The sequence below is a fragment of the Hyalella azteca genome, unplaced genomic scaffold (genome assembly GCF_000764305.2).
Source record: "Hyalella azteca isolate HAZT.00-mixed unplaced genomic scaffold, Hazt_2.0.2 contig3902, whole genome shotgun sequence".
NCBI classification, from domain to species: domain Eukaryota; kingdom Metazoa; phylum Arthropoda; class Malacostraca; order Amphipoda; family Hyalellidae; genus Hyalella; species Hyalella azteca.
This window is the reverse complement of record NW_025934131.1, coordinates 558520-582983: the sequence shown is the minus strand read 5'-3', so window position 1 is coordinate 582983 and position 24464 is coordinate 558520. Positions and strand designations below refer to the sequence as shown.

Below are 24464 nucleotides of genomic sequence, written 5' to 3'. Positions count from 1 at the left end.
TCATTTTCAGCGGATCTTTGTAAATATTTTAACAGGTCCCACGTGTTTATGCAAGAAATGACTTTAATTTTTGTTTGTATGCAAAATGGCATGTGGAAGTATAATATACGGATCTAATACGCAAAAATTATTTTTTATTCGTGATTTCCACTTGCTATGAGATTATTGAATTCAAATTTAAACAAATACTTCAACTAGTAATGGATGTTAGAGTTCTATAAGTATTTAAACTGAAAATATAAGGTTTTGACATTCTCCTGAAAATGAATTTACTGAAATGATTTTTGCGGACGAAAATAATGATGCTGAGAATAGAATAGGCACCTGTAAGTAAATTATTTGGGGCCACATTGCCTCCATGTCATTCTTTGACAGCTAAATAGTGCGTTCAAAGTCCATAAAGTTTGAAGCTTTTACTGAGGGTACACTCGTTCTTATGGAAAACAGACTCGCCTAAATAAACACAAATCTATTCAAAATTTTCATTGTAAAATTGCAGTGAACACGCCGAAATGTTCTCGTTGGTCTGAAATTTTACTTCACTTTGGTAGGTAAGTAGAGAGATGTATAACTGCAGTAATTAAGTTAAATTTGCGACGCTCCGTAAATGTTGAAGAATTATTATTAGCTCTGCTGTTCCAAAGACCACGATATTAAGATGAGTTTGTTAGTTCACTTAAAGAGAGTGAAACTTGTTGTCAATTCTCAAGGATTTAGAAAAAGCCTTTACACTACATTCATTATTTTATATTATTTGTACATTCATAATACATATAAATTATCAACATTTGTAATTATACATTTAGATATGTACAAAAACGTTAGGAAATTTGCGATATAATCCTTAACACATCTCAATGGAAAAGATTTAAATCGGAGAAAAGTAAATAATACAAAATGGTTTTTAATCAGGTTCAAATTTCAAATTTTTCAATATAACAAATCACTTTCTTTTATTTCCATGCAAGATAAACAAAATAAAAAAGTAGAAAATGTACGGCACACAAATTTTATACTTGCAGCATTTGAATAGACAACAAATAAATTAGTTATTATTTAAAATTTCTTCTTTATTCTTTCTTCGTTCATTCACACAATAGTACACAAATTATTTGTATTATTCACAGTTTCTAGTAATTCCATTTCAAATAATGCAATAATGTTTATGAGAGCTTACAAAATACTCCAAAAAAACGTTAAACGACTTTCACAAAATTAGTAGCTTTTTGGGCCTAATGAGGAGATTACTCATTCCTGTCTTGGTGAAATACGGGCGATTGCGCAAAAATGTTTACAAAAATGTTGGTGTAAAAAATGACACCACATCGCTGCATCGAATTTCCGGAATGTCATACGCCCTTTAGTCGAAATTCCGACATTAGATGGTGATTACGAAAAATTTCGCACTAATTCACGCGAAATTTTTAACAGTTTCTCTGTTTAGAAACAACTTTTATAAAACTATGAATTGTTGCCGTTGTAAATCTGTCATTTTGAATTAAAATTAATATGTAGCTTTTAGTGATGCATAAGAGGGTTGGATGTAGCATACTACTTTAAGAGCGCCTATTATTATCCAATGTTGTACAAATAATTGTTTTCCAAGGTCATTGCCCATCATATTCAATATTGCTTATCCAAGAAATGAATGGTTCATTATTAATTTTATTAAATCATGTTAAGCGTTTGGATATAACTATACGTACAATACTGATATAAATGCTCTACATCATTAACAACTGTCCGCAGCTGATATTGTTCTTTAACGTGACAGACAATAAATCATTTCCGCTATAACGACCTAACTTGGAACATTTTTATAATTTATGTCTGTACAGTATAAAATATATTCACCTACATATTACGGAGTTTTAACATATTTTGGCGATCACACTGGCCAAGATCGCTAAAATTGCGGCGAAAAGACAGAAAAAAATTATCTATTGAATCACATATGCGATAAAGTTAGATTGAGAATGAAAACAAGTTTGGAAAAGTTAAAAAAAATTGAATTTGATGTTTCTCATCTCATCCTGGACGTAATATTGCCCATTCAGGAATCACTACAAAATAAAACACATATCATAAATGACACCTCTAGGATCTCGAGCAAAATGCAGACTGAGCGATAATTAAAATTAAATTCAACAATATCATATTCGCATGTTAACAGAAAAAAATGTTATTTTATCGCCAGGAAGTTCATTGGAGGTTTAAAGTAAATGATGAAAAATTTTGGTTTGTAGTTTGAGCCTCTCGATGCGTTGCGCCTAACAGCAGCGGAGCATTCACAACGTCTGGTCCGTCAATTGCTGTGGACAAATAAAAATTATTCGTTACTTTACTTCTGGCATGACTATTTTGCTCACTAGACTACTTTAATGTTTTGTGAACTGAGCAAAAACTGCAATGCTGTGGTTTTAAAATGGGTGCTATATATTTTTTATTGCATGGGATATATGTTTGAAACTGATACGTCGAACTCATCATCCCAAATTTAATTTTTTTTTTCTAAAAAATGAATCAAGCTGCGTATATATTAAAAGTTCATGTTTTATCAAATTTAAAATTACCTATTGTATAAAAAAACTTTAATGATTACTAACATACAAACATACATTCATAGATTACTCACACAACTGCCACACCTCGGCCGTCCAGGTCTCTGAGGAGTTCCCTCTAAGTTATGCATGGACAAACTTGAAATATCGAACGGAGTCTCTGTATCTGAGTGAGAAAAGTGCAACACATTGATCACGTTAATGAATTTTATCAACACAATCATTTGCGGAACACTCAATTACACTGTACAAAAAATATTTTATGATTTCTAGTCTAAGGACAAGAGATTTGCAACATTTAATATCTAAGGCATTATTATCAATAACTCCAGGCTCGCTTTACACATGAATTTTTTTCCTCTAAATTTTTTTGCCCATGAATTTGGCCCATAAAACTATCAGAGTATTTAATATGATTGTCGCTCTTACCTGGAGGTATCCTTTGCAACATTCTCCCAGCGACTCCTTCATCGTCTATTACATCTTGAATTAAAGGAGGCGGTGGTAGGAAGAGTATCCCAGCTCCGGCTGTGACTGCACTACCTCCTACGTCAGTAGTCACCACCAAACTACTCTTCTCTCTGGAAGACTCCGAATTTTCACTATCTTTATCTTGTTGTTCTCTAGCGTTTCTTCTTCGTCGCGAGCGCCGTATAGCTGCGCAGCGGATGAACACAACCGTGAAGATGATGGCCCCCAGGACGATGAGTAGACCGCCCAGCAAGGCACCGGCGCTGAACTCGGCCGAGAAGTTGCCCGACGCGACCACGTCCGCGCGCGGGCGCGTGTTGCTCACGCTGCCCGCGCTGCTGCTCACTTGTTCGTCTCCTGGAATACGGGAGTAGGAAAAGGAAAGGTTAATAATATAATAAATAAATATAATTGCGGTAATACGGGAGTGGGAAATGTAAAGGTTAATAATATAATATAATAAATATAATAGCGGTTTCATAACAGCGGTTGCAGCGTTTATTAGGCCGTAAACCTGTCGACGTTTCTCAACATCGCAGAACTGATCGTTGAAAAATAACATAAAATGTTTAGTAATACAGAGATATATTTCATTAACGAAACTTTTTCACTGATAATATAAAAACATGATTATCAAAACAAGTTTGATGAACAACTCGTTCCATCTGATTTCGGAAACCGACATGGAAAATTTGAAAGCCAATCTCCAAGCCACTGATGTCGGGAGAGCCGCGGCAACATCAATGCTAACCAATTAAATGAGAGAAACTCACTCATCCTGTTTTCAGCCATCTTGTATGTGACGGCATCAAGTTTGATGGGGTCGCTCTCGCCGAGTTGATTGATGGCAGAAACTTTGATGATGTAATCGAGGCCTGGAGTGAGACCCTCTAATAAAAAATTGGCCTCTGGAGCGGAAACGTTCACTTGACTTCTCCCACCTACAGCTTCGTAAACCTGAGAAATGGCAATAAGTTTATAATAGAATTTTATTCACTCGCTCGTTAATCAGTCTTTTATAGATATTGCTCATCTGATTACATTTAAATATGCACGTAACAAAATTATCGATTTCCAGACCAGGTAAAAAATATACAACGTGCTATCATCCTATCACAATTTGAAATATTTTCCCTTGCAATATTTAGCAATAGAAAAATTTTCGATGTGATCTGAAGTATCACCGAATATATATGAAACGAACGTTAAATGAATCCCGCAAAGTTAGAGCAATGGACTTTGATGTCTCCAGAAATATGCGTCCGATATGTGAAATATGCGTCCGATATGTGAAATATGCGTCCGATATGTGAAATGTGCATGCAGAAACATACGCCGTTTCGAATATTCCCGCTCATGAATCAAATTTTTTTTAGTTTCATATAATCTCTCTAAAAGAAGCCTTTGCCCTGTAGAAACCTACATGCCTGACAGGCAACACGTTTCTTTTGATCAACTCCACAAAGCTGTAGCTCGGTGCTATATGACGTCCATTGATTACCGCCACCTAAACAAGGAATATCTTTTTTCCGATCTTCAGAAGCCGCCATGTGATAAATAAATTCCTCGAGGGCAGAATAAGATCTTCTCGTAATGAGATTCTTGCTGAAAATCCCGGTACTCCATTGCCGTTGTGGAGAAAGCCAAAGGATTGCGAGGCATCAGCAGAAGATTGAGAGAAAGACATTTATCTTTGCCTCTTCAAAGGACCGCAGCAATTCCTCACAATAGAGCAGTCTTTGCAAAGAATTATGAGCCAAAGTTCCCTTCAGACACATAGTATAGAAATACACTGTATTGGAGAAAGGATATCAGCCACATAGTTCCTCAGCTCTGAACATCCCGAGAGAAACAGAAAAGTTAATTTCTGAATTATCTATTTTTTTCTTTACCATGCAATTTTTAAGTCTTTTTCAAATTAAATTTATGACCGTTTTATTTTTAAGTAATTATAAAAAAAGTAACTGAAACGTTCCCAGTAAATGCATTAGGAATAGAAAATTATATTATCTCCCTCTCAAACCGATTGTATGCTGGGCAAAAAAAAAAGAATTTTATGTGAGATAAATTTTCAGTGGTGCAAATTTTCCTGACTGAACTTTGCTTTAGCTAACGAAATCCCGGCGACATTCAGTCCTCGCAAGTTTCTACGCGAAAAATTGGGACTTAGAGCCAAGATAAAACAGGCGCAAACAAGAATTTTTGCACCAGTTCCCGGGAATTCAAAAGGTATTATTGTCAGTGACGAAGACGAATAACTAATCCAAAAACATTCTACATCAAAGGGCAAAACAAGGACAAAGGAATTGACTTTTATGAAACGTAAAATGTTATAAATGTAGAGAATATTAGATTGAAATGAGCTCCTTTTAATATTAGTTGATTTACTTTGTAATTTTAGTTAAATTTAAATAATAATTTTTTTTTTATCTTTTAATACTTGAGGTTGCCCGTTTTTAAATTGCACTTATATTGTCCCAAGATTTCAAGATTAGAATTATTATTTTTAACTTGTTAAATAAGTTAACTGAACACGTGGAAATTATTTCTCACTATCCCGTGAGCGTATTTAGATTGTTTATTTCTGAAATCACATGCCTACAAGGACCTATTATACCTATCAATGCTTCACTCACCCGAGCCACGAACGACTGCTTTAGTCCCCCATCAAATCCACGTGCGCACGTCACCACCAGTGAGTCGTAAGTCTTATTGATGACTGAACAGTTCATGGGTGAGTCAGGTCGGCCTGTCAAAAATATGTTATTTTATTAGTACACCAGTTTAAAGGAATATTACATTTCAAAAATAACAGTTTGTATATAAGATTTTCATAACGTTAATTCTTAAAACTTGAAACAAACAAAGCAACTGAGAATATTTAATTTGGTTCCCCTTCAAAAACATTTTGAAGTTCAATTCAATTCGTTACAATTGAAATACAATTCTTACCAAAATAATTGAAACATTTCCATTCATCCCTAAATCTTTATGATGATCACCCAGGAATTACAGTAAAATATAGCAAGACAGCTCGTTTATTCATGTAAATAAAACACTTTCCTCTAACTCTGAACTTCAAAGCAGACGTCTTGCTGACCTGCAGGCACCACGTGGAACAGACACGGCTTGCTCATTTTGCCAACTGTGTTCTGCGCCCAGCACTGCAGCGACCCATAGTCTTGTTGGGTGCGAGCTACGAACAGCACGCCACTCCAACCGCCCTCTATTAGGCCAAATTAATTATATATGAATTTTGGTTTGTTGTGACACAGGAATTATAATAATAAATTTAGCGTTGTTACATTCAACCGGGGACAAATGATTGGAAGAGCTTTATCTTTATCATCAACATCACGCCACTCCAACCGCCCTCTAATGGCCAAATTAATTATATATGAATTTTGGTTTGTTGTGACACAGGAATTATAATAATAAATTAAGCGTTGTTACATTTAATCGGTGACAAATGATTGGAAGAGCTTTATCTTTATCTTCAACATCACGCCACTCCAACCGCCCTCTAATGGCCAAATTAATTATATATGAATTTTGGGTTTGTTGTGACACAGGAAGCAAGGGTGCTAGAATCCTATAATATTGAAGGAAGCGTTATAACATTGAACCGGGGACAAACGATGGGAGAGCTTTATCGTGGACAATTAATTTTACTTCAATATTAAAAATTTTTTATGTCATTCTGAAAATGTCGATTTTATAATCTAATGGTTAATTTTCCAGTTATTGGACGTGGTAATTAGACCACAGGCACATAAAATTCATTCGTTGAATGTTAAATTAAACGTGAATAGTTACCAGGCATCCTCACTTAAAGAAAATAAAACATTTGCTAAGCTCAAGCCTGGGCTGTTGCAATTATCCTAGCTGTCTCGCGTTCATAACAGGCAGACGGCCATGCTGCCTTGGGAATCTAATTAATCAACAACTTTACTCGGAAATTATGTAATTTTGTGTGCTGAACTAGTGAAAAAATTCTTTCATAGTTGCTGCCGAATCGAATTTTTATAGCAAATCAAAACCTGTGATTTTCATGGCAAATATTCGCTCAACTCATTTCGCGTGGGGCGAAATCCATCCATGAGTACGAGAATAATTTCAAGTATTTGTATTCATAAATAAATTCCTGAATAAAATGTTCATATATTCCGTATTCAGGAAGCTCTGCATAAGTTTACGTGAGGAACACCTCATCTCAGCCTCATTATGCATGCATTACGCCAGGGCAGAGTGGCACAAGCGTCCAAAACCCCTCCTTAGTTCAGTAATGGGAAGAATTTCCCGTCATTCCTCACACGCAAGCTCCTAGCAAATCTTGGAACGTTTCCAGTGCTACATCCTAACCCAGGGTCGGTATCAGAATGCACGCCAAGATCTAAGACTTTATAATAGAGGCTTGGTTATAATTTGGCCCGCAGTAATGGCTTCACTCTAGATATAACTGAATTTGAATACGAGCCTACAAGCTATTCAGATGGAGCCGGTTTGCATACTGGGTGAGTGAATAAAAAATTTAATATTATATTTTAAAGTAGTAATATTATTTTTATTATATACGAATGTCAAAAAAATGTATATTATTTTATTACATACGAGTGTCAAAAAAATCTGTCCTTCGCGCATATCGTTCTCATATTTTTTCCTCCACTAACAGTGCCCTAAGAATTTAAGATGGCAATTTTCACCGAGTTGGGAGCACATATTTTTACCGAAGGAAGTGGCGTATTTTATTTGTAACACATGGCGGGAATTGAACGCTATGCTTCACAGGACGCTTCTTTATCACGCCACTTTTCTTCCACAAGGAAACATTGTACAAAGCTTAAAAACAGGTAGAGGAAGGGTTATATATTCATGATATACTACAACACAAATAAGTTTCTTCGCGTGCGAGCTATATTTTACGTTTCCCTTTTATGGATATGTTCGAAATCTTTGTTTAAGTTTTATCCGTCTTTAAGTTTTGATAAATATTTGAGTTTTATTTAAACTGGATAAAGTTGTCATTTTTCCAGTTTTTAGAAGTGACTTGAAAATAAATGAAAAAAATTTAGCCCAAAAAAATTGAGGTCTAAAAATGTCAATACTTTTTTGGAGACAAACAGAAATTGCTGAAAATATACGCCAGTATTCAAAATAAAATTATCCGTAGGTAAAATCCTATATTTTTAAAATTCCAGGTAACCGAGCCTTGTCAGCCTAGTATTTTCATTCATCGACAGGCAAATTTCACCTTCGCTGTTGTAAACTCTCTCCACAGGAACTCTTTCGGATGTCACTGAATTGTTGAAGACCCATGAGAACTTGACATCCGAAGGCGAGGCAATCACACTGCAACTAACATTTAAGGTTTGTCCAATTCCGCTGGCTAGAACCTGAGGCGCCTCGGTGTCACTAGCGCAAACAGGCGCATCTGTGGACAGAAAATCAATCGTTCTGTTGAAGGCGCAGGAGGCAGCGCCAAAGCCAGAGCTTTTTGCAGGGCCTGTGTACGGCTGTGACAGGGGAAAGGATACCATCTTGAGAGAAAGGATTATATCTTATGTGAAAGGATAACGTCTTGAGAGAAAGGATTATATTTTATGAGAAAGGATACCATCTTGAGAGAAAGGATTATATCTTACGTGAAAGGATAACGTCTTGAGAGAAAGGATTATATTTTATGAGAAAGGATACCATCTTGAGAGAAAGGATTATATCTTATGCGAAAGGATACCATCATGAGAGAAAGGATGATATCTTAGGAGAAAAGATAACGTCTTGAGAGAAAGGGTATGATCTTGGTGTAATCTTATGAGAAAGGACAACGTCTTGAGAGAAAGTATGATATCTTATGAGAAAGGATAACGTCTTGAGAGAACGGACATGATCTTGGTGGAAAGGATTCCGTCTTGGGATAGAGGATATAATCTTAAGAGAAAGGTCACCATCTTGGAAAAAATAGATTCCAATTTTGGAGAAAGATCCATCTTAGGAGCACGATCACCATCTTAGGAGAAAGGACACACACCTATGGAAATAGGAGAACATCATAAGAGAAAGAATTCTACCTTATGAGAAAAGATACCATCAGAGAAGAAAGTATACCGTCTTAGGAGAAACGATAACATCTTACGAAGAATCACCATTGCGGGAAGTGAGTTTTCAAATTGTCAACCAGGAAGGCGTTGTTATATGAAGAAAAATATATTATATGAAGGAAAGTTAAGAATAAAATTACGCCTATAGTTTGAGCATTTTAGAATGGAACGTGAAATTTAATCATTAATTTATTACGGAATTGACATAATAATTCAATGCAGGAAATATAACATTATTTGAATGAAAAAAACAATACTGGTGGTATTCAAATTATTTACGCGGTTCAAGCTAGTTTTCACATATATATGTGTAATAACAAAACCTCGTTAAAATTAAAGAAAATCATTTTATTTATAGGTACCTATTCATGTTCACGGAGTTTTTTTTAATTATCGACATTACTTTTACTTTTACACTCACAGCTGACTTGGAGCGTGACGGGTGGACTCCTAGCGTCTCCCTCAACATTAGAGGCCGCACACACGTAGTTCCCTGCTCGCTCCCTGCGCACTCCCTGCAGCGCCAAGCTCTGACCACTCACCACCACACCCTGACTCGGTGCGTGGACTAGTGGCGCGTTCTGAACACAAATTATTGATATAATAAACAAACTTGTAATGAAACGAATTGAAATGTACAATAAATTATTATATTAATATAAACACGCTTATGTTCGGAATAAAATATTAGGCGAGCGTCTGTTCTATTCTAGAACGTTGACCAAAGTCATTGATAAACACGAGTGAATGTTTCCAACGCATGACCTTTGAATATAAGTTGTGGTCGTTTTTTGAGGTATAGGTCTTTTCAGTCTAATAAAAAAGCATTAAGTCTGGCTGAGAGGCACTACCAAGTTTTACTTAGAACTAACACAAAAATACACAGCTGACATTTCAAATCAACATATTCTATACGTAGATTATTACCCAATCCTGCAATTATTATACAGCAGTATTGCATGAATAGCTAACTCACATAAAACCTGACATTTTAGGTAGATTTTTGGCAACATTTTTTTGGCAAACTTTATTTAAAACTAAGACAGAAATGAATAACTGACCTCATGGAACCAGGATATCTTGTAAGTGGGAGGGTTGGAGTCGACCATACAGTTGAAGTATACGTCTTCTCCCTCGCGCACCACAGACGCAACGGCGCGGCCGAGCTCTAGCGACGCCACTGGCGGATCTGAAGCAAAAAATTTTAAACAAAAATGTAAAAAATCAAATAAAAACGTTTAAATTTATGACATTTTTAGCATCAATTTCATTTGATTGATTAAGTATGAATGGTCATGTCAATAATTTTGAATATAGTTAGGTATATAAATATATATTCATGTATGTTGCGAAATGAATTATGATTACTGAAAATATAATTTAGAATTACAGCGGGAAGCGAGTTGATCACCGAGACAAAACATCATTAATTAAATCATCTTGAAAGTCGGTAAAGGATCATCTTTATTTACCGACTGAATATCCAGCACTGAATATTAATATTCATTAAAAAATATGACAAAACTGAGGCATTTTATTTTATTTTTTTTTCATTTACCTCCTTCCCAAAATGAATTAGTGGTTTACTATTTTAGAAACTTGTCCAAAATGAACATTCTTAAATGACGCTTATCAACATTGATAATTAGCAGCTCCATAATCCCCGTTCAGCTTGCAAGGTTTCAGGACGCATAGATATAATGTGCATCATAAAAAATATGTACCAGAATAACCAAAATTGGCAGCGTAATTATAGAACAAAACTATTATTTGAATTGGAATCTTCAGTTAATTGTATTTGGGAACAATTTGACAAATTAAATCGGTAAGACTTTTTAGGAAATGAAATTTTTCTGGAAGGAATATTGTACGTCTGGAACAAATTCCAAACTCAAACAATGATAATTTTGTAGTTTCTAATTTAAATTCACATGTGAAACAACTTTGATGCAGCGTTTACTGACTGAAAAATAATTTACTTTTAATTTTTAAAAAACCGAATAAGGCATGAAAATATTTTCCTGAGAGGGCAGTTTGATGGCTTCAATAATTTTGATCGTCTTCTCATTATTCTGTCAATATTGGCAGTCAAATATTTTCTGATGAGAAACTACTGAAAATTGAGTGACATTTTAAAAAGTGTATTACTTTTTATATCGCACCTCCTCCATTTGTTTGTTCTCGTAATCAGCTGGAGAGTAATACTTCTCATTAAGCAATTTTAAATGCAGGGATCGTTTGTGACTCATTATTAAAAAACTCGTGATAATTCATTTCTTCTCGCTATCACGCTAATGCGATTCTAGCGTTCTCCTTTAGTGTAAATAACGATTTAGTTTAAATATTGATTATTTGCCGCTGTTTGTGTTTGTGATCTGTCTATCAGGCATTCAAGGTTAAATTAACAAGTCAAGGCTAAATTAACGCAGTAAAATTAACATAACAACGCAAACACAATCCTCGTTATTTTGTGATAACCTCACAAGTTGCGTTGAGAACGAGCGAGTCTGTCATAGGATGGTCATAATGAAGACAAACATATTATTATTTTGCATAAACTCACAAGTTACGTTGAGAACGAGCGAGTCTGTCATAGGATGGTCATAACGAAGACAAAAACCTGATTATTTTGAGATAAACTCACAAGTTACGTTGAGAACGAGCGAGTCTGTCATAGGATGGGTAGGGAAGAGGTGGTTGACCGCAGTGCACGTCAGACGTTGACCGTGTATACGTCGCTCTGCTGTCAGCCTCACGCTCGACAAGCTCATGTTGATGCTGTGCTCTATCTGCAAAACATGTACCAAGCCTGCCTTAGTAATTAATTTCAAAGTTCAGGCATAATTCTAAGCTCTGTCTGCAAAACAGGTACCAAGTCTACCTTGATAAATAATTTCAAAGCTCAGACATAATGTTAAGCTCTGACTGCAAAACAAATACCAAGCCTACCTTAATAATTAATTACAAAGCTCAGCCATAATTCTAAGCTCTGACTCAAAACATGTACCAAGCCTACCTTAATAATTAATCTCAAAGCACAGCCATAATTCTAAGCTCTGACTGCAAAACAACTACTAAGCCTATTTAAAAAATTAATGTCAAAGTTCAGTCAAGCAATTTCGTGGTAAAAGCAAGAACACGACATTGCTGATAAACAAAAAGAAGAGTTCTTTGCTAATGAGATTACGTACCGTCTGTCTCCCAGTTCGTATTTTCTATTTTAATAAGAGAAGACTGCAAACTTGATAAAAAACAACGCGCTAATGGATCCTGTCGCATCGATAATACCACTGCATTAAACTATTTTCCGGCAACTTCAGTCAATTTTCATTTCACCAAAGTGAAAATTGGGATTAACGTGGGATCACGATTATGATAGACGAAATTAATTAACTTTTCTTATTAATAGAGCGATGTTACAACATAGCGCTATAATAAACTTTAATTGTTAGAGGCATTCCTGATATATTTAACTTGGGATTCAATTAAGTTTAGAGTTAAGTTTATGCAATTAAATTCTGAAGCGTCACGGTATCAAAACAATTTACTGTGAAATTTTTTACACCGTTAACACGAAATTTCAGCAGTGAAAATGTAATATTTCATTAGTTGAAAATTCGTGAATCAATGGATATAACATGATGAGTTCTGGATGCATTTAAATGCTCGATGATATGAAGTGTCTACTTTAGAATGCTTAGCTGATGGTTTACATATAGATTAATGAAATTTTTAACAGATAGACATGCCTATTTTCTTATATTTACATTTATTTTTCATTATAGCATTTTCAGCACTTAAAATAATAACAAAGTAAATTTCTTTCCATCAAAGAAACATTCTTTTGCGATAATATCATTCAATGGAATCTATACATAAACAAAATAACCATGCAGAAAAATTTTTGGACCCTCTAATGATTCAAATAAAAGGGTAGAGAATACGGTTCAGCTCGCATTGAATCTTTTTTACAGTCAGTTCATTAGAATATATAGATGATCAACTAAAACTTGTTTTGAATTTGATGTAACCGAACAGTGCAAATTTATAACTTACAGAACCAAGACAATAAGAATTTTATTTATCATGTGAAAATTATTTTATTATTTTCGACCAATTAAATTTATTTATTTCAATATTCCTAAATTATTAAATAATTATTTTGACCCGTAAAGCAAAATTCTCACCACTGAAGGCACTGTGTACAAGGAAGCTACGTTGCCTAGGGTCCAAGTTATGTTAGCCTCAGGTCTGCTGCCTGTAGTGATGCATTTGATGTTGTAGGCTTGGCCGACACGCAACTGCTTTGGAGCTCCGACCAGATGAGTGGTCAGGGGGCGAACTGTAGTTACGTCAAGAAACTTATTTTAGTTTTACAAACGTCAACTTACTTATACAATACGCAAAACTATTTTAGTTTATCTACAAATATACTTAAAGTCATATTTTGATTCCCTCAAGCTGTGAAATAAAATCTTATTTAAAAAGAAAAAATCTAATAGATTTAAAATAGAAGCTAATAGATTTAAAATAAAATCAAATAGATTTAAAATAAAATCTAATAGCTTTATTCTGATTAGTTTGACGATGAATATGCAATGATTGTAACACTCACGGTTCATGGCGATGGTCGCCCTGGCGTACGTGGGCGTCGTTACGTTATTGTTGGTGGCCACGCACGTTAATCTCTCGCCATGCATGTCACGAGTTAGGTGTTCAATGTTGAGTTGGTTTAGTGTGAACTTATGTTTGGTCTCCTCGTCTGAGTGATCGTCCGTCAAACTGCGTATTGAAAGCACTCTTCTGTAGCCAACTCGCCGCGAGTTGAAAGCGCGTCTTATTTGGCTGCGGGACAGCTTCGGCATTCCTCCTCTTGTTAGCATGGAGCGATGTAATCTAGAGCGTTTGTAAGCCCTGTTGTTGTTGTGGAGACTAAGACGATAACTTCCTCTTGTTCTATAGTGATCCGACAGACTTGAGTGTCGTGGGTACACAATATTCTCAAGTTCAGTCTCAGTCTCAGCGTCTAGAATCTGAAGGAAGCCAAATGGAGAATAAATTTTGGGAATGAATGAGTATTTTCTGAGTTTACAGAGAAAATATGAACTTGTTTTTGTACAAGAAACTCAAACTATAAACTCGCTCGAAGCATCCCGGAACATATAATAAAAATTTTCACCGAAAAATTTTCAGTGTTTCAAAATGTTGTTATGTCATAGTAAAAGGTTATTACAATAAAATATTTTATTTTTCAATAACATGAATTTTTAATTGAAACCGTCTACGTATTATCAAGTAACACAAAAATCCGCCATTCATTTGTGCACCTAGCATTATTTTTCATTCGGCTGCCAAAATATCATCATCACCAGCAACCATGCACTGATGATGCTAATCGTCGTGATCGTTATACTAACCTCTTCCCCTCGGTACCATATGAGGGACGGTGAGGGCTTGCCGCCCTCTACCAGGCAAGTAATCTTGAGTGACTGACCCTCGAGCAACGGACCAATTTTATCAGCAGGTTTGAGCAGTTTCCCCTCGACCTGAAGTATTGGATTTGACGGCGGCACCACCACTTGCAGGGTTAGGTGAGTGCTGCGCGAGCTCGCTGCTCAAATACAAATGCAAAATTTAACCCAAAATATAATAGGCAATGTCAAAAAATATAGCTACGATATTCATATCTATCATATTAGTTAAATCACGTTAGTGTTGAGTAAGTTTTCATATATATGTTATTTTAATATATATCGATTTACTCATAATTTATAAGTGAAGCTGCTGGGTCCAACGTTAATGATGGAATATGTAGAGCTCAAGTTTATGGATCAATCAATTATGTTGATAAAATATAATAATTCCGGAGAAGGATGCGTATGTTTCTAAAGCAATTTGTGGCATCAAGTGGTGGGGAGTGCATCTAATGGGAAATAAATTGAATGGGAAATGATAAAATAATTCTAAAATTATTCGATAAAAATCTTTAAATCCCGTTCCGACTGCAAACATTTGTTATGTCATCTTAAAACTACGTTATTTTTAAACAAATTCTGTTAAAACATTCTTTCAAAAATAGTTATAATATTCATTCTATTTGATGCTGCTGAGAACTGCAAGGATCTACTCTTCATCAACAGTATAAGTTCTAGTATATTTTTTCAGAGAAGAATAGTTATTTTAATTACGGCTACTTTAAATATTTACTCAATTAAGAGATGAGTCTCACCTATTCGGAAGTCGACCCGACATGTATAGTTGGCCTGGTCTGAGGCGGTCACAGGTCTGATATGGAGGGCTGGCACCTGCCCTGGTCTGAAACTCACCCGGCCTTTTAAGACCGGACTCTGAATAATGTGTCGGTCTTCAGCGGGCTGCAGACCACGAGGCCGATTGTCGTAGCTGAGCAGAAATAAATTGCAAAATCGATTGACACGAAAAGCATCTCGGTGCGAACAATTTCAAGTGAAGTCTACAGTGAGTTGTTGTTATAAGTAATAGTTAGACTGGCAGTGAAAGGTTGAATGATTGCATCATCGAAATTGAGAAAATGGCTGCTGGTGTGAGAGTTGAATGCGTGCTAGAGCTCCCAACACTGTTAGAAAAAACGGTGAAAAAACGGTCTCATTGGCATTCAAGTGGCAGGTCGCCCCGTGAAAATAAACATTTTCGCCGTTTTTATCAGATTTTTTACGGATTTCTAGTGTTAAATTAGAATAAAAACGTTGACACTGTGTTTCTTTTCACGTGCCGACCGGCAATTGCAACGCCGGTATAATACCGTTAACGGTAATTTTTTTTGACAGTGAAGCAGATGAGCTAATAACGATGGTAAATGGCTATCAATATTGCATTAGTCTTTGTGGAGATGATTGAGAAAAATTTCCTCCAAGGGGTCTGGCAAACAGGCAAAATTCATCATGTTTACCATCTCTCATAGTAATAAATGTGGGTACGAAATCGTTTGATTCTGCTCATGCATTATAAATAAATTTATTTTGTTAGGTGTGAATCCCAAATAAAATTAACGTGTTACAATAGTGGTAAAAAAATACATTCTAAATTGCAATCGAATGTCCCTAATTGAATAACCTTGATCAACTTTAAAAAATGTTTACTAGTGAGAAACTGAATACAAGTTCAGATGAAGAATCCTATATTTTATTACTTTGTTTCTAAGCCGCTGATTGATGAATGACTGAGAACCGAGAACTGAGAACTGAGAAAAGAGACCCAACTGATTGCGATCGATGAGTCCCGAAGCTCCATTTCTAGTAATTAATTAAGTGAGAGACTGCAAATTATGAATCCATTTCATTAGAGGAGAAGGCAGTCATTGAGATGACGTACGGCGCAGCTCTTGGTTTCGGTCATTATGCAAATGTGATAATTGCTTTGTTTGCTATGAGTCTTAAGGAAGCCTCATCTACTCAGCAGATCGATTGAGTAAACTGATAATTATTAAAGAACAAGCTTGGTACGATACTGACATCATTATTGCCATTCACTTAACTGCAGTACGTCCATCAAAGAGAAGTCATCCAATCATTACTTGTGAGCCTTGATCAATGTAAGTAATTCTTTCTAATTCTTTCAGTAATTCTTTCTAATTCAACGATTAACTTTAATGTACGTGCATCGATGTTTTGATGTGTAGATATTTGTCAAGCTAATAACAACCGCTAGCTTCTAATGTAACTATTGCGAATTTTTAAATACAATTTGTGAGTGAAGAGTTAATAAGTTAAAAATAATAAGATGATTGGAAACTATATTTTCCGAAGTATACGCATGTATTTACTCGGACAATTTTAGAAATTGGAAAGGTTCTAAAAACTGATATTAATGGTAAACAATTTATTAAAATAAGCAAGGTCAAGCGATAAATATCTACCTCCAAAACCACGAACCATAATAAAAATCTTCTTCGTCCACCAATGATTCGCGAAACCAATTGCAAAATTTTTCAAAAAATTTAATTTTGTGCCGTATGGTTTATTATGGCAATATATAAATGTTTCTGATCTATCGATGTAATGAATTTTGTCGTAATATGAAACAGTACGTAAATAGCTATATGAGTTTCAGACCTGTATATGGGTTCCTTCTCTCCGTTCTTGTACCACAGCACCACGTAGATCATGTCAGCCTCCTCCAGCACACCGACCTCGCACGGCAGCACAGCCTCCCGCCCCGACAGTGCCTCTACACGCCGCCACACTCCTGAGTGCGAGTGTAGAGGTGTGATTAGCATTAAAACACGCATGTTCAGGCGTGTGGAGTGTAGAGACAGCGCCTCTACACGTCGCCATACTCCTGAGTGTGACGTACAATGAGTGAGTGTAGAGGTAGGATTAGCATTAAAATACGCATGTTCAGGCGTGTGGAGTGTAGAGACAGCGCCTCTACACGCCGCCACACGCCTGAGTGTGACGTACTAGGAGCGAGTGTAGAGGTATGATTAGCATTAAAATACGTATGTTCAAGCGTGTGGAGTGTAGCGACAGCGCCTCTACACGCCGCCACACGCCTGAGTGTGACGTACAAGGAGCGAGTGTAGAGGTATGATTACCATTAAAACACGTATGTTCATTTTCAAACGACGCTTGTAGAGGATTTATTATTGGTAAACACCATATTTAAGCGTGTGAAATGTATCTAATTGAATGCTTCTACGCGCTGCTACACTCCTGCGTGTAATGGCCTAATAACTAATTGCACTGAAATGCCTAAACTTCAATATCAAATCCACGTCTGCACAACTTTATTAGTAATTCGATTGAACTATCAACAATTCACTGGGCTACATTTCTTAGAGATAAAAGGAACCATGCTTTAAAATTCTGTTTATCAAAGCTCTTATAGGAGAAAAATAAAAAAAATTGAATTTCCAAATAAAAAACGAATTACAAAGACTTTGTAATATAATGTTTGAGAAACAGATAAATAATTTAAACATGAACACGAAGCGACCTTTTCCTGACTTGTTCCGGAAAATCCACCCTCTCCTTCGACAGAAATGTAAATTCCTGGTCCAGTAAACGCAAGACAAAAGCTGGATTTTCCGTGCATCGGCAATCAAGAAAAGCTTCGTGAGCAACTTGGCGAAAAATAAACAAAATTTATTTGTTTTTTAGAGGGAATGTAAATAGAACGGGACAGGATTTAAATTCAAATAATTTATATGGGAACTTTTTTGTAAATCGACGTAATTTTTATCAAGTTCATGTTGGAAAAACAATGGAGAATATAAGTATTTTGTGTGTGTCTTCGTTTTCACTTACAGTCGTAATTGAATCTTCACTTCACAGTATTACAATTTTATTCTAGGCTCAATGAAAATAATATGTATTCTCTAAAAAGAATTTAATTCGAACTCTATTATCATGTAATCAAAAAGATCAATATCTACGATGTAAAGGTCAGTACAAATATACGATGTCTAGAAATTTTTCTTATGCACCGTAAGGGAGATAGAGACTGCGGTTATAAATTGCTGAATTTGCACGCAACTCAACGTTAAAAATCGTCGCAAATCTCCTCTGATGAGAGATTAGCCTGCTAAGAGCCCTGTAATAAGCCTCTGACTACTTGCTTATTCTTCCGTGGCGGAAACAAAATGTATAATGTAAGACGTCGAAGAGCGTCTTCCCCAGAATTGTGTTTAACATGTAATACTTTGCTGCTATTACCCCTGCACTATTGCATCTAAAACTAAGCTGCTTATGTTCAGGCATTATCGCTTGAACATAAAAGTATTTATTTATTTTATCGCAGTATTCATTTATCGCAGTAAAGTTTTGCTGATCTGATTCCCTATTTATTACATTTGGAAGAAAAACTTTGCTGTTGTGATTTCAGCATCAACTCAATTAAAAAAAAAATCACCTGAGCCATGATTTCTGCAACAAAGCTGCTTAAAGTGAAACTTTGATATTGTGTTTCCCACATTATTGTAATTTGATGTAAAGCTTCATGGCAGCACAACCGGAGCAAACGAAATGAATCTATGCTTCTTTTAGATATTGCGGAGCCGAGTTCCATATTTCATACAAAGACTGGCCTTTGCGCATTAATTTTTTTATAATTGCGCATTTCTACATTTATCATATTTTATTCAAATACATTTTCATTTTTCATTTAAAACACTGGAAATTTTTCCCATAACCTTGTCATAACTTTCCTAAAGCTAAAGAAACTTTTTTTAATGTGGACGTCAATGTCCTGCTCAACTTTTTCTAGAAAAAAATAATGAATATGCATTTACTCGTATTTGTCCAGAATAGAGCATCCTGCATGCGTCATTTTGCAGGATGTAAAGTTGTGGAAAATGCAAGCTGAATATTGCGGGATTCGGATTGGCGGGAGCATGCGATGTACGTCACTTGGTCTTATTTGCGAATCATCACAAAAATCACGACCCTAAGGTAATCATTGTAATTGCAATATAAGAACTCTTGATGAGGCAGTGATGATGAATTTCTGGACTTGGGCTCACACCTCGAAGGTGTGTGAATTTTTTGTGTACAAAATAAAATTATTAGAAGCATACCTTGAGTAACATTTTCTAGGTTCAATTATTATTAAAAAATCTAATTACTCTCATATATGGAAATTATTATTTTAAATAGATTTGATTATTTTTTTTAGATATATAGATCAGCAATATCTTGATCGTGTTGATCATCATTGTCACGTCCAACACGCTCTCATGATGATACCTAATAATGTGTTGTGAAACACCTTGCTTAGGATGGATGCGGTCGCTAAGGTTATTTAGAGCCCACCGTGGCATGTAATTTTGCAGGTCGATGGGTCGAGACTTTTCTCCAAGTTCTTGATAGCCGATCAATTTTGTTTACTCTGTGAGAGTCCTAAAATACTGAACAGACTTTCCATTATAAATTCAAAGAATATAAAAAAGCCGATACCAAAAAAAGTTGCTCAAATTAATCCATTGCAGATATCCAATACAATTTGGAATATAGTCATTATTGTTCGTCAAAGCTTAGTATTTTGTTTTAAACTTCACGCTGAAATTTTATCAGGAAATTTTGGGCGCAAATCCGTGAGACATATTGCATACATACTGTTACCCAGGAAATAAAATGTTCTTTTAAAATAATGGAATATTGATCCATTTGGAGGAATCTTGAGATATTTTTGTAAACTGGTGGCATAATACAGAAAAGTTGAAATTTTCTTTTCATAATAAGCAAGGAATAATAGTAGTTTTCTTTAAACATACAAGTCAGGAGTCTAATGGTAATTCCGTTCTAGATGTGAGTTACAAAGCGAGGTCCTATAATAAACATTTGTTTCGTTTTTATTTACTGTATTTAGAAATTCAGGATTTGGAAAAAAAGGATTCTGGATGCTGAAATTTTGAAGGATTCGAGATGAAGGCAGTCATAATTTTGGTATTCTATGTGACTGAATTCTGATGACTGAATTCTGGACGATGTGTGTTGTGGTGAGGGTATCCGGGAAAAAATATAATCAGTACTCACTGAAGTGAGTTACAGAGAGCGCATTTTCTCGTCGACGAAAACTTGAAGTCACGGACAGGCAGACAGACGGACGGACAGACGGACGGACAGACGGACATGGCAAGCACAATAGCGCCTTTTTTCCATAAATGAGAAAATGCGCTAAAAAGGAATACATGATTCAGAATGAGATTCTACCGATATATTACACTGACGCCGGTCAACCGATGGTGGCAAATAAACTGCAACAAGAAGCTACGCACTGCAGGAGAATCTCCGAAGTGACTTCTGTGACGCCTGAGCCTGTCCCAAACTTCAGGCCTCCAAATTGCAAATCCTTGGAGAATTCTCATTTAAACTTCTCACCATTCCTAACCCTCATAAATATGTAACCGGTATTGAATTATGAACTGAATTAAATCATAAACCATATAGGTTTTACGTAATTACTATTTTTTAGCTGCTTATACATTAATTTTCTGAAAATATATATAGACTTTATATACATCTGAAAAACTTTATATCTTACAACAATAATTAACGAATATCACGTACTTGCAATGAGAATAATATACGAATATATTATATAAGAATATAAAACATTCGAATATACGCTGTCCAACGTCCATGAAGATAAACAAGTTATGATATTGAGAGTTAATTGTTTGTTGAATATGTAAATAGCAAATAATTATTAAATATTCAACAAATATTTAAAGCATTTTACAAATAAATAGCATTTTACCACTTACCTTTGTTTGGTATGTTGGCGGTAGCCGAGTGACTTATCATCAAGAGAGCCAGAAGCCATAACGCCGAAATGGTTCCTTTTGAAAGCCACTGATGAAAATATCTTTTTATACAACCATCATCCGACTCAGCATCTGAATTTCTGTGCATCATATCTACACAGTTTTATTTAATTTCCTCGTGTTTAAAACAATGCATTTTTGGCAGTAGTACCGGAGAATTCGAGGCTGATTGACCACCGCGTTTCTGGAGTGGATTTCATCTCACTGCATTTCTGGAGTGGATTTCACTGAGTTTCTGGAGTGGATTTCACTGAGTTTCTGGAGTGGATTTCACTGAGTTTCTGGAGTGGATTTCACTGAGTTTCTGGAGTGGATTTCATCTCACTGCATTTCTGGAGTGGATTTCATTGCGTTTCTGGAGTGGATTTCATCTCACTGCACTGAACGTCAGTTTTTGTGTATGCGTTTCAAGCAGAAGTTCTCTGCTCTGCAGACAACTTGTGTGTGGCAGAAAACTTGGGTATTGCAATTTGTTGGGTCTTTGCAGACCCAACTCGAATTGCAAACAACTTTGATATTGTAGACAACTTTCGTGCTGAAGACAACTTGGGATTTGCAGATAACTTCACTTTGTGATAACAGAATAATTTTCCATATTGAATTATCCAAGCTCGAAGTAAAAGTTCAAATAAGTTTTAAATGGGACAATTTTAATATCCAGACCCGCATGATAGCTTCAGTTCAGTAAATACATTCACTGAATTTTCTCCTGCTTTAATTTAATTCTGTGGTTGGTAAAATTTTTTTATTTACATTATTCAATTAACAATAGCTTAAATTCTGTCCCTTCAGTGCAAACATACGCATAAAGTTTGATAATGAATAAAAAACATTGTGTTTTATCACGTCCTGAATATTTTTCACCTATACATACATGATGTATATTCCTGCAAAGCCAAAGACGAAAATTTGTATATTACTTCCAGGAATCTCGGAACATTTATTCTCTTATAGACGCTTAGGTTCCATACATAACAAGCATAGGGAATAGAAATAGGAATGATGGAGCCACTCATAAAAAATAGTGAGACACTGTCCAAATATCGATTCACTTTTTGCTCATGTTTGGGTCATCCTGCTTCAGTTGAGCCTTACAAAAAGGCTGCACCTCATGCCCTTTATGTGGGTGAGCCTGACTCACCTAAACCCAGCAAGAGGGCGTATCAGTGCTACGAGCAAAAGTTAAAGTGTGTATAAAAAATGGACAAAATACACGATCTTTTTTCGCAGCATATAATACACTTGCGCCTATGTATTGCACCGACACATGCATATAAAACCCTATCATTTAACCGCCCGCATGAGCTGTCAGAGCAATCCGCATGAGCCTTCCCGAGCCAAAATGGCAGAGCAATCATCGCCGAGGCTGTGAAAAAAAAATCGTTTATTTATTTCGTATCCGAAAGCAGTTCTGCAGGAGTTCGTATGAGTCGCAGCGAATATCTTTAATTGGACGTATATTGCGGATTAACGTGCTCCCATGAATAGTAAGTCGGGGGTTTATAGAAATTGATTGTAAAGTTTAACGGATTATATAAATTGCATAGGAATCAGTTCTTCTGTTATGAAAGTCTTTCTGTCAAATAGTAATGGAAATTTTCTTCATTCTCGATCAGGTGTGACATTACATTAAAGCCTACATTTTGGTTGATTTTATATAATACATTAATACTTACACCATTGCAAATCTGAATATTTCGTTTGTACGATCATCGAATTTCATCAATCTATAATTTACTATCATCTAATCAGGAATAAATAACCTGTAAAAAATGTAAACTGTAAATTAGGTTCATTTTAAATTACAATTTAAAATGAACCTAATTTAGTTATGTGAGATCAAATATTAATTGAGCCGTGCGAGTTGCATGCCAGGCTCTCGTAAACGGCGGCCTGGCAAAAACATCGATAAGATTTCTTCCTGTGCGTAAATAATAGAAGCTTACAGTGTAAAAACGGGAACCTTGGCGCGTACGTGAGCGCTGTAGTAACATGCTATGTGGTCCAGCACATGATATATGTGGTCCAGCACATGTTATATGGGCCAGCTCATGCTATGTGGTCCAGCACATGTTATATGGGCCAGCTCATGCTATGTGGTCCAGCACATGTCATGTGATTCCGTCAATTAACAGCGTTTGCTAAGTATCGTTATCTTTGTAACAATTGCTCATAAATTCTAATAGACAAAAGTGAAATCAAATGCAGTTTAAAATGTCATCGTTTTCTTTAATTCAGGTTCACTCAATTTTTCGATAATGTACTCATGTGCCATTTCTTTCCGCAATAAAACCATAAAAGGAATTAAAAATTCAGCTGTTGCCATTAACGGACCGAGATTAAGAACAGTGTTCATATACGATCACCAGTTTGATGGGGAACTTTAGAGGTCTGGCACGGTTCTTGGTAGCTATTTCAGTCATATTATCAGTGTTTATTCCAGTATTATAATAACACATTGGTTCTTTTATGTACAAAAATGGAACCGTCAAAGGCTTTTAATGTTCATTAGACAATTATTCTCATTCAAATTTTTGCTCAAATGTGTGTTTCAAAAAATATTATGAATAATAATTCCTTACATTTGTATTCTTTATAATAATATAAAATTAGTATTCTTGAAAGATTATAAAAAGTGTTCTTATGATGTTTTATGGTTAAGATTACTCAAAATTTATATAATATTAATATTGATCAAAATATTACATCAGCCCGACTCCCATCAAGGCAACGACACAGCATTGTTTTGGAAGGACATCCTCTATGCTGAGCAACAATAGGCCTGAGAATTTCATTTATTTATGTTACTTCTAAGGGAAATAATTAATCCTCGAGCAGGCCTTTTTGCACAAAAGTAATAATGAAGAAGCCTAGCTGGCTGTTCAACGAACTCTTACGTATACGTTGTACGCTTGGCGTTGTCATATAACGGTCCATCTTTGAAGTAAGTCTTCTCTCAGCTATCTTTTGTTCCTGGTCAAAACTAAGGAGAGTCGGAAATAAAACTTTCTTGAAAAATAATTCAACGCGCTG

At 35.5% G+C, this 24464-nt stretch overlaps 1 protein-coding gene across 1 annotated transcript; it reads right to left on the bottom strand.

Annotated features, from left to right (window-relative positions):
* Nucleotides 1-956: 956 nt before the first annotated feature.
* Nucleotides 957-22110, bottom strand: LOC108676868 (hemicentin-2). The gene is made up of 16 exons (XM_018165018.2): nucleotides 21372-22110; nucleotides 17221-17353; nucleotides 15360-15532; nucleotides 14548-14741; nucleotides 13746-14163; nucleotides 13318-13472; nucleotides 11775-11919; nucleotides 10192-10319; nucleotides 9552-9711; nucleotides 8284-8463; nucleotides 6133-6258; nucleotides 5669-5781; nucleotides 3806-3989; nucleotides 2991-3389; nucleotides 2636-2727; nucleotides 957-2312 (listed from the first exon to the last, which is right to left on the bottom strand). Exons 1-16 carry the CDS (start codon nucleotides 21520-21522, stop codon nucleotides 2289-2291), a joined length of 2775 nt encoding a protein of 924 aa, XP_018020507.1. The 5' UTR covers nucleotides 21523-22110; the 3' UTR covers nucleotides 957-2288.
* Between the last annotated feature and the right edge of the window lie 2354 nt (nucleotides 22111-24464).

What these genes read in the sequence shown, in the direction of transcription:
- LOC108676868 (XM_018165018.2), bottom strand. Translation starts at nt 21,522, where the DNA reads ATGATGCACAGAAATTCAGATGCTGAGTCGGATGATGGTTGTATAAAA. An exon ending in TATGGTACCGAGGGGAAGAG is followed by an intron (nt 14,164 to 14,547) that starts GTTAGTATAACG and finishes GGCTTCCTTCAG; the next exon opens with ATTCTAGACGCTGAGACTGA. An exon ending in GTTCCACGTGGTGCCTGCAG is followed by an intron (nt 5,782 to 6,132) that starts GTCAGCAAGACG and finishes TATTTTTGACAG; the next exon opens with GCCGACCTGACTCACCCATG.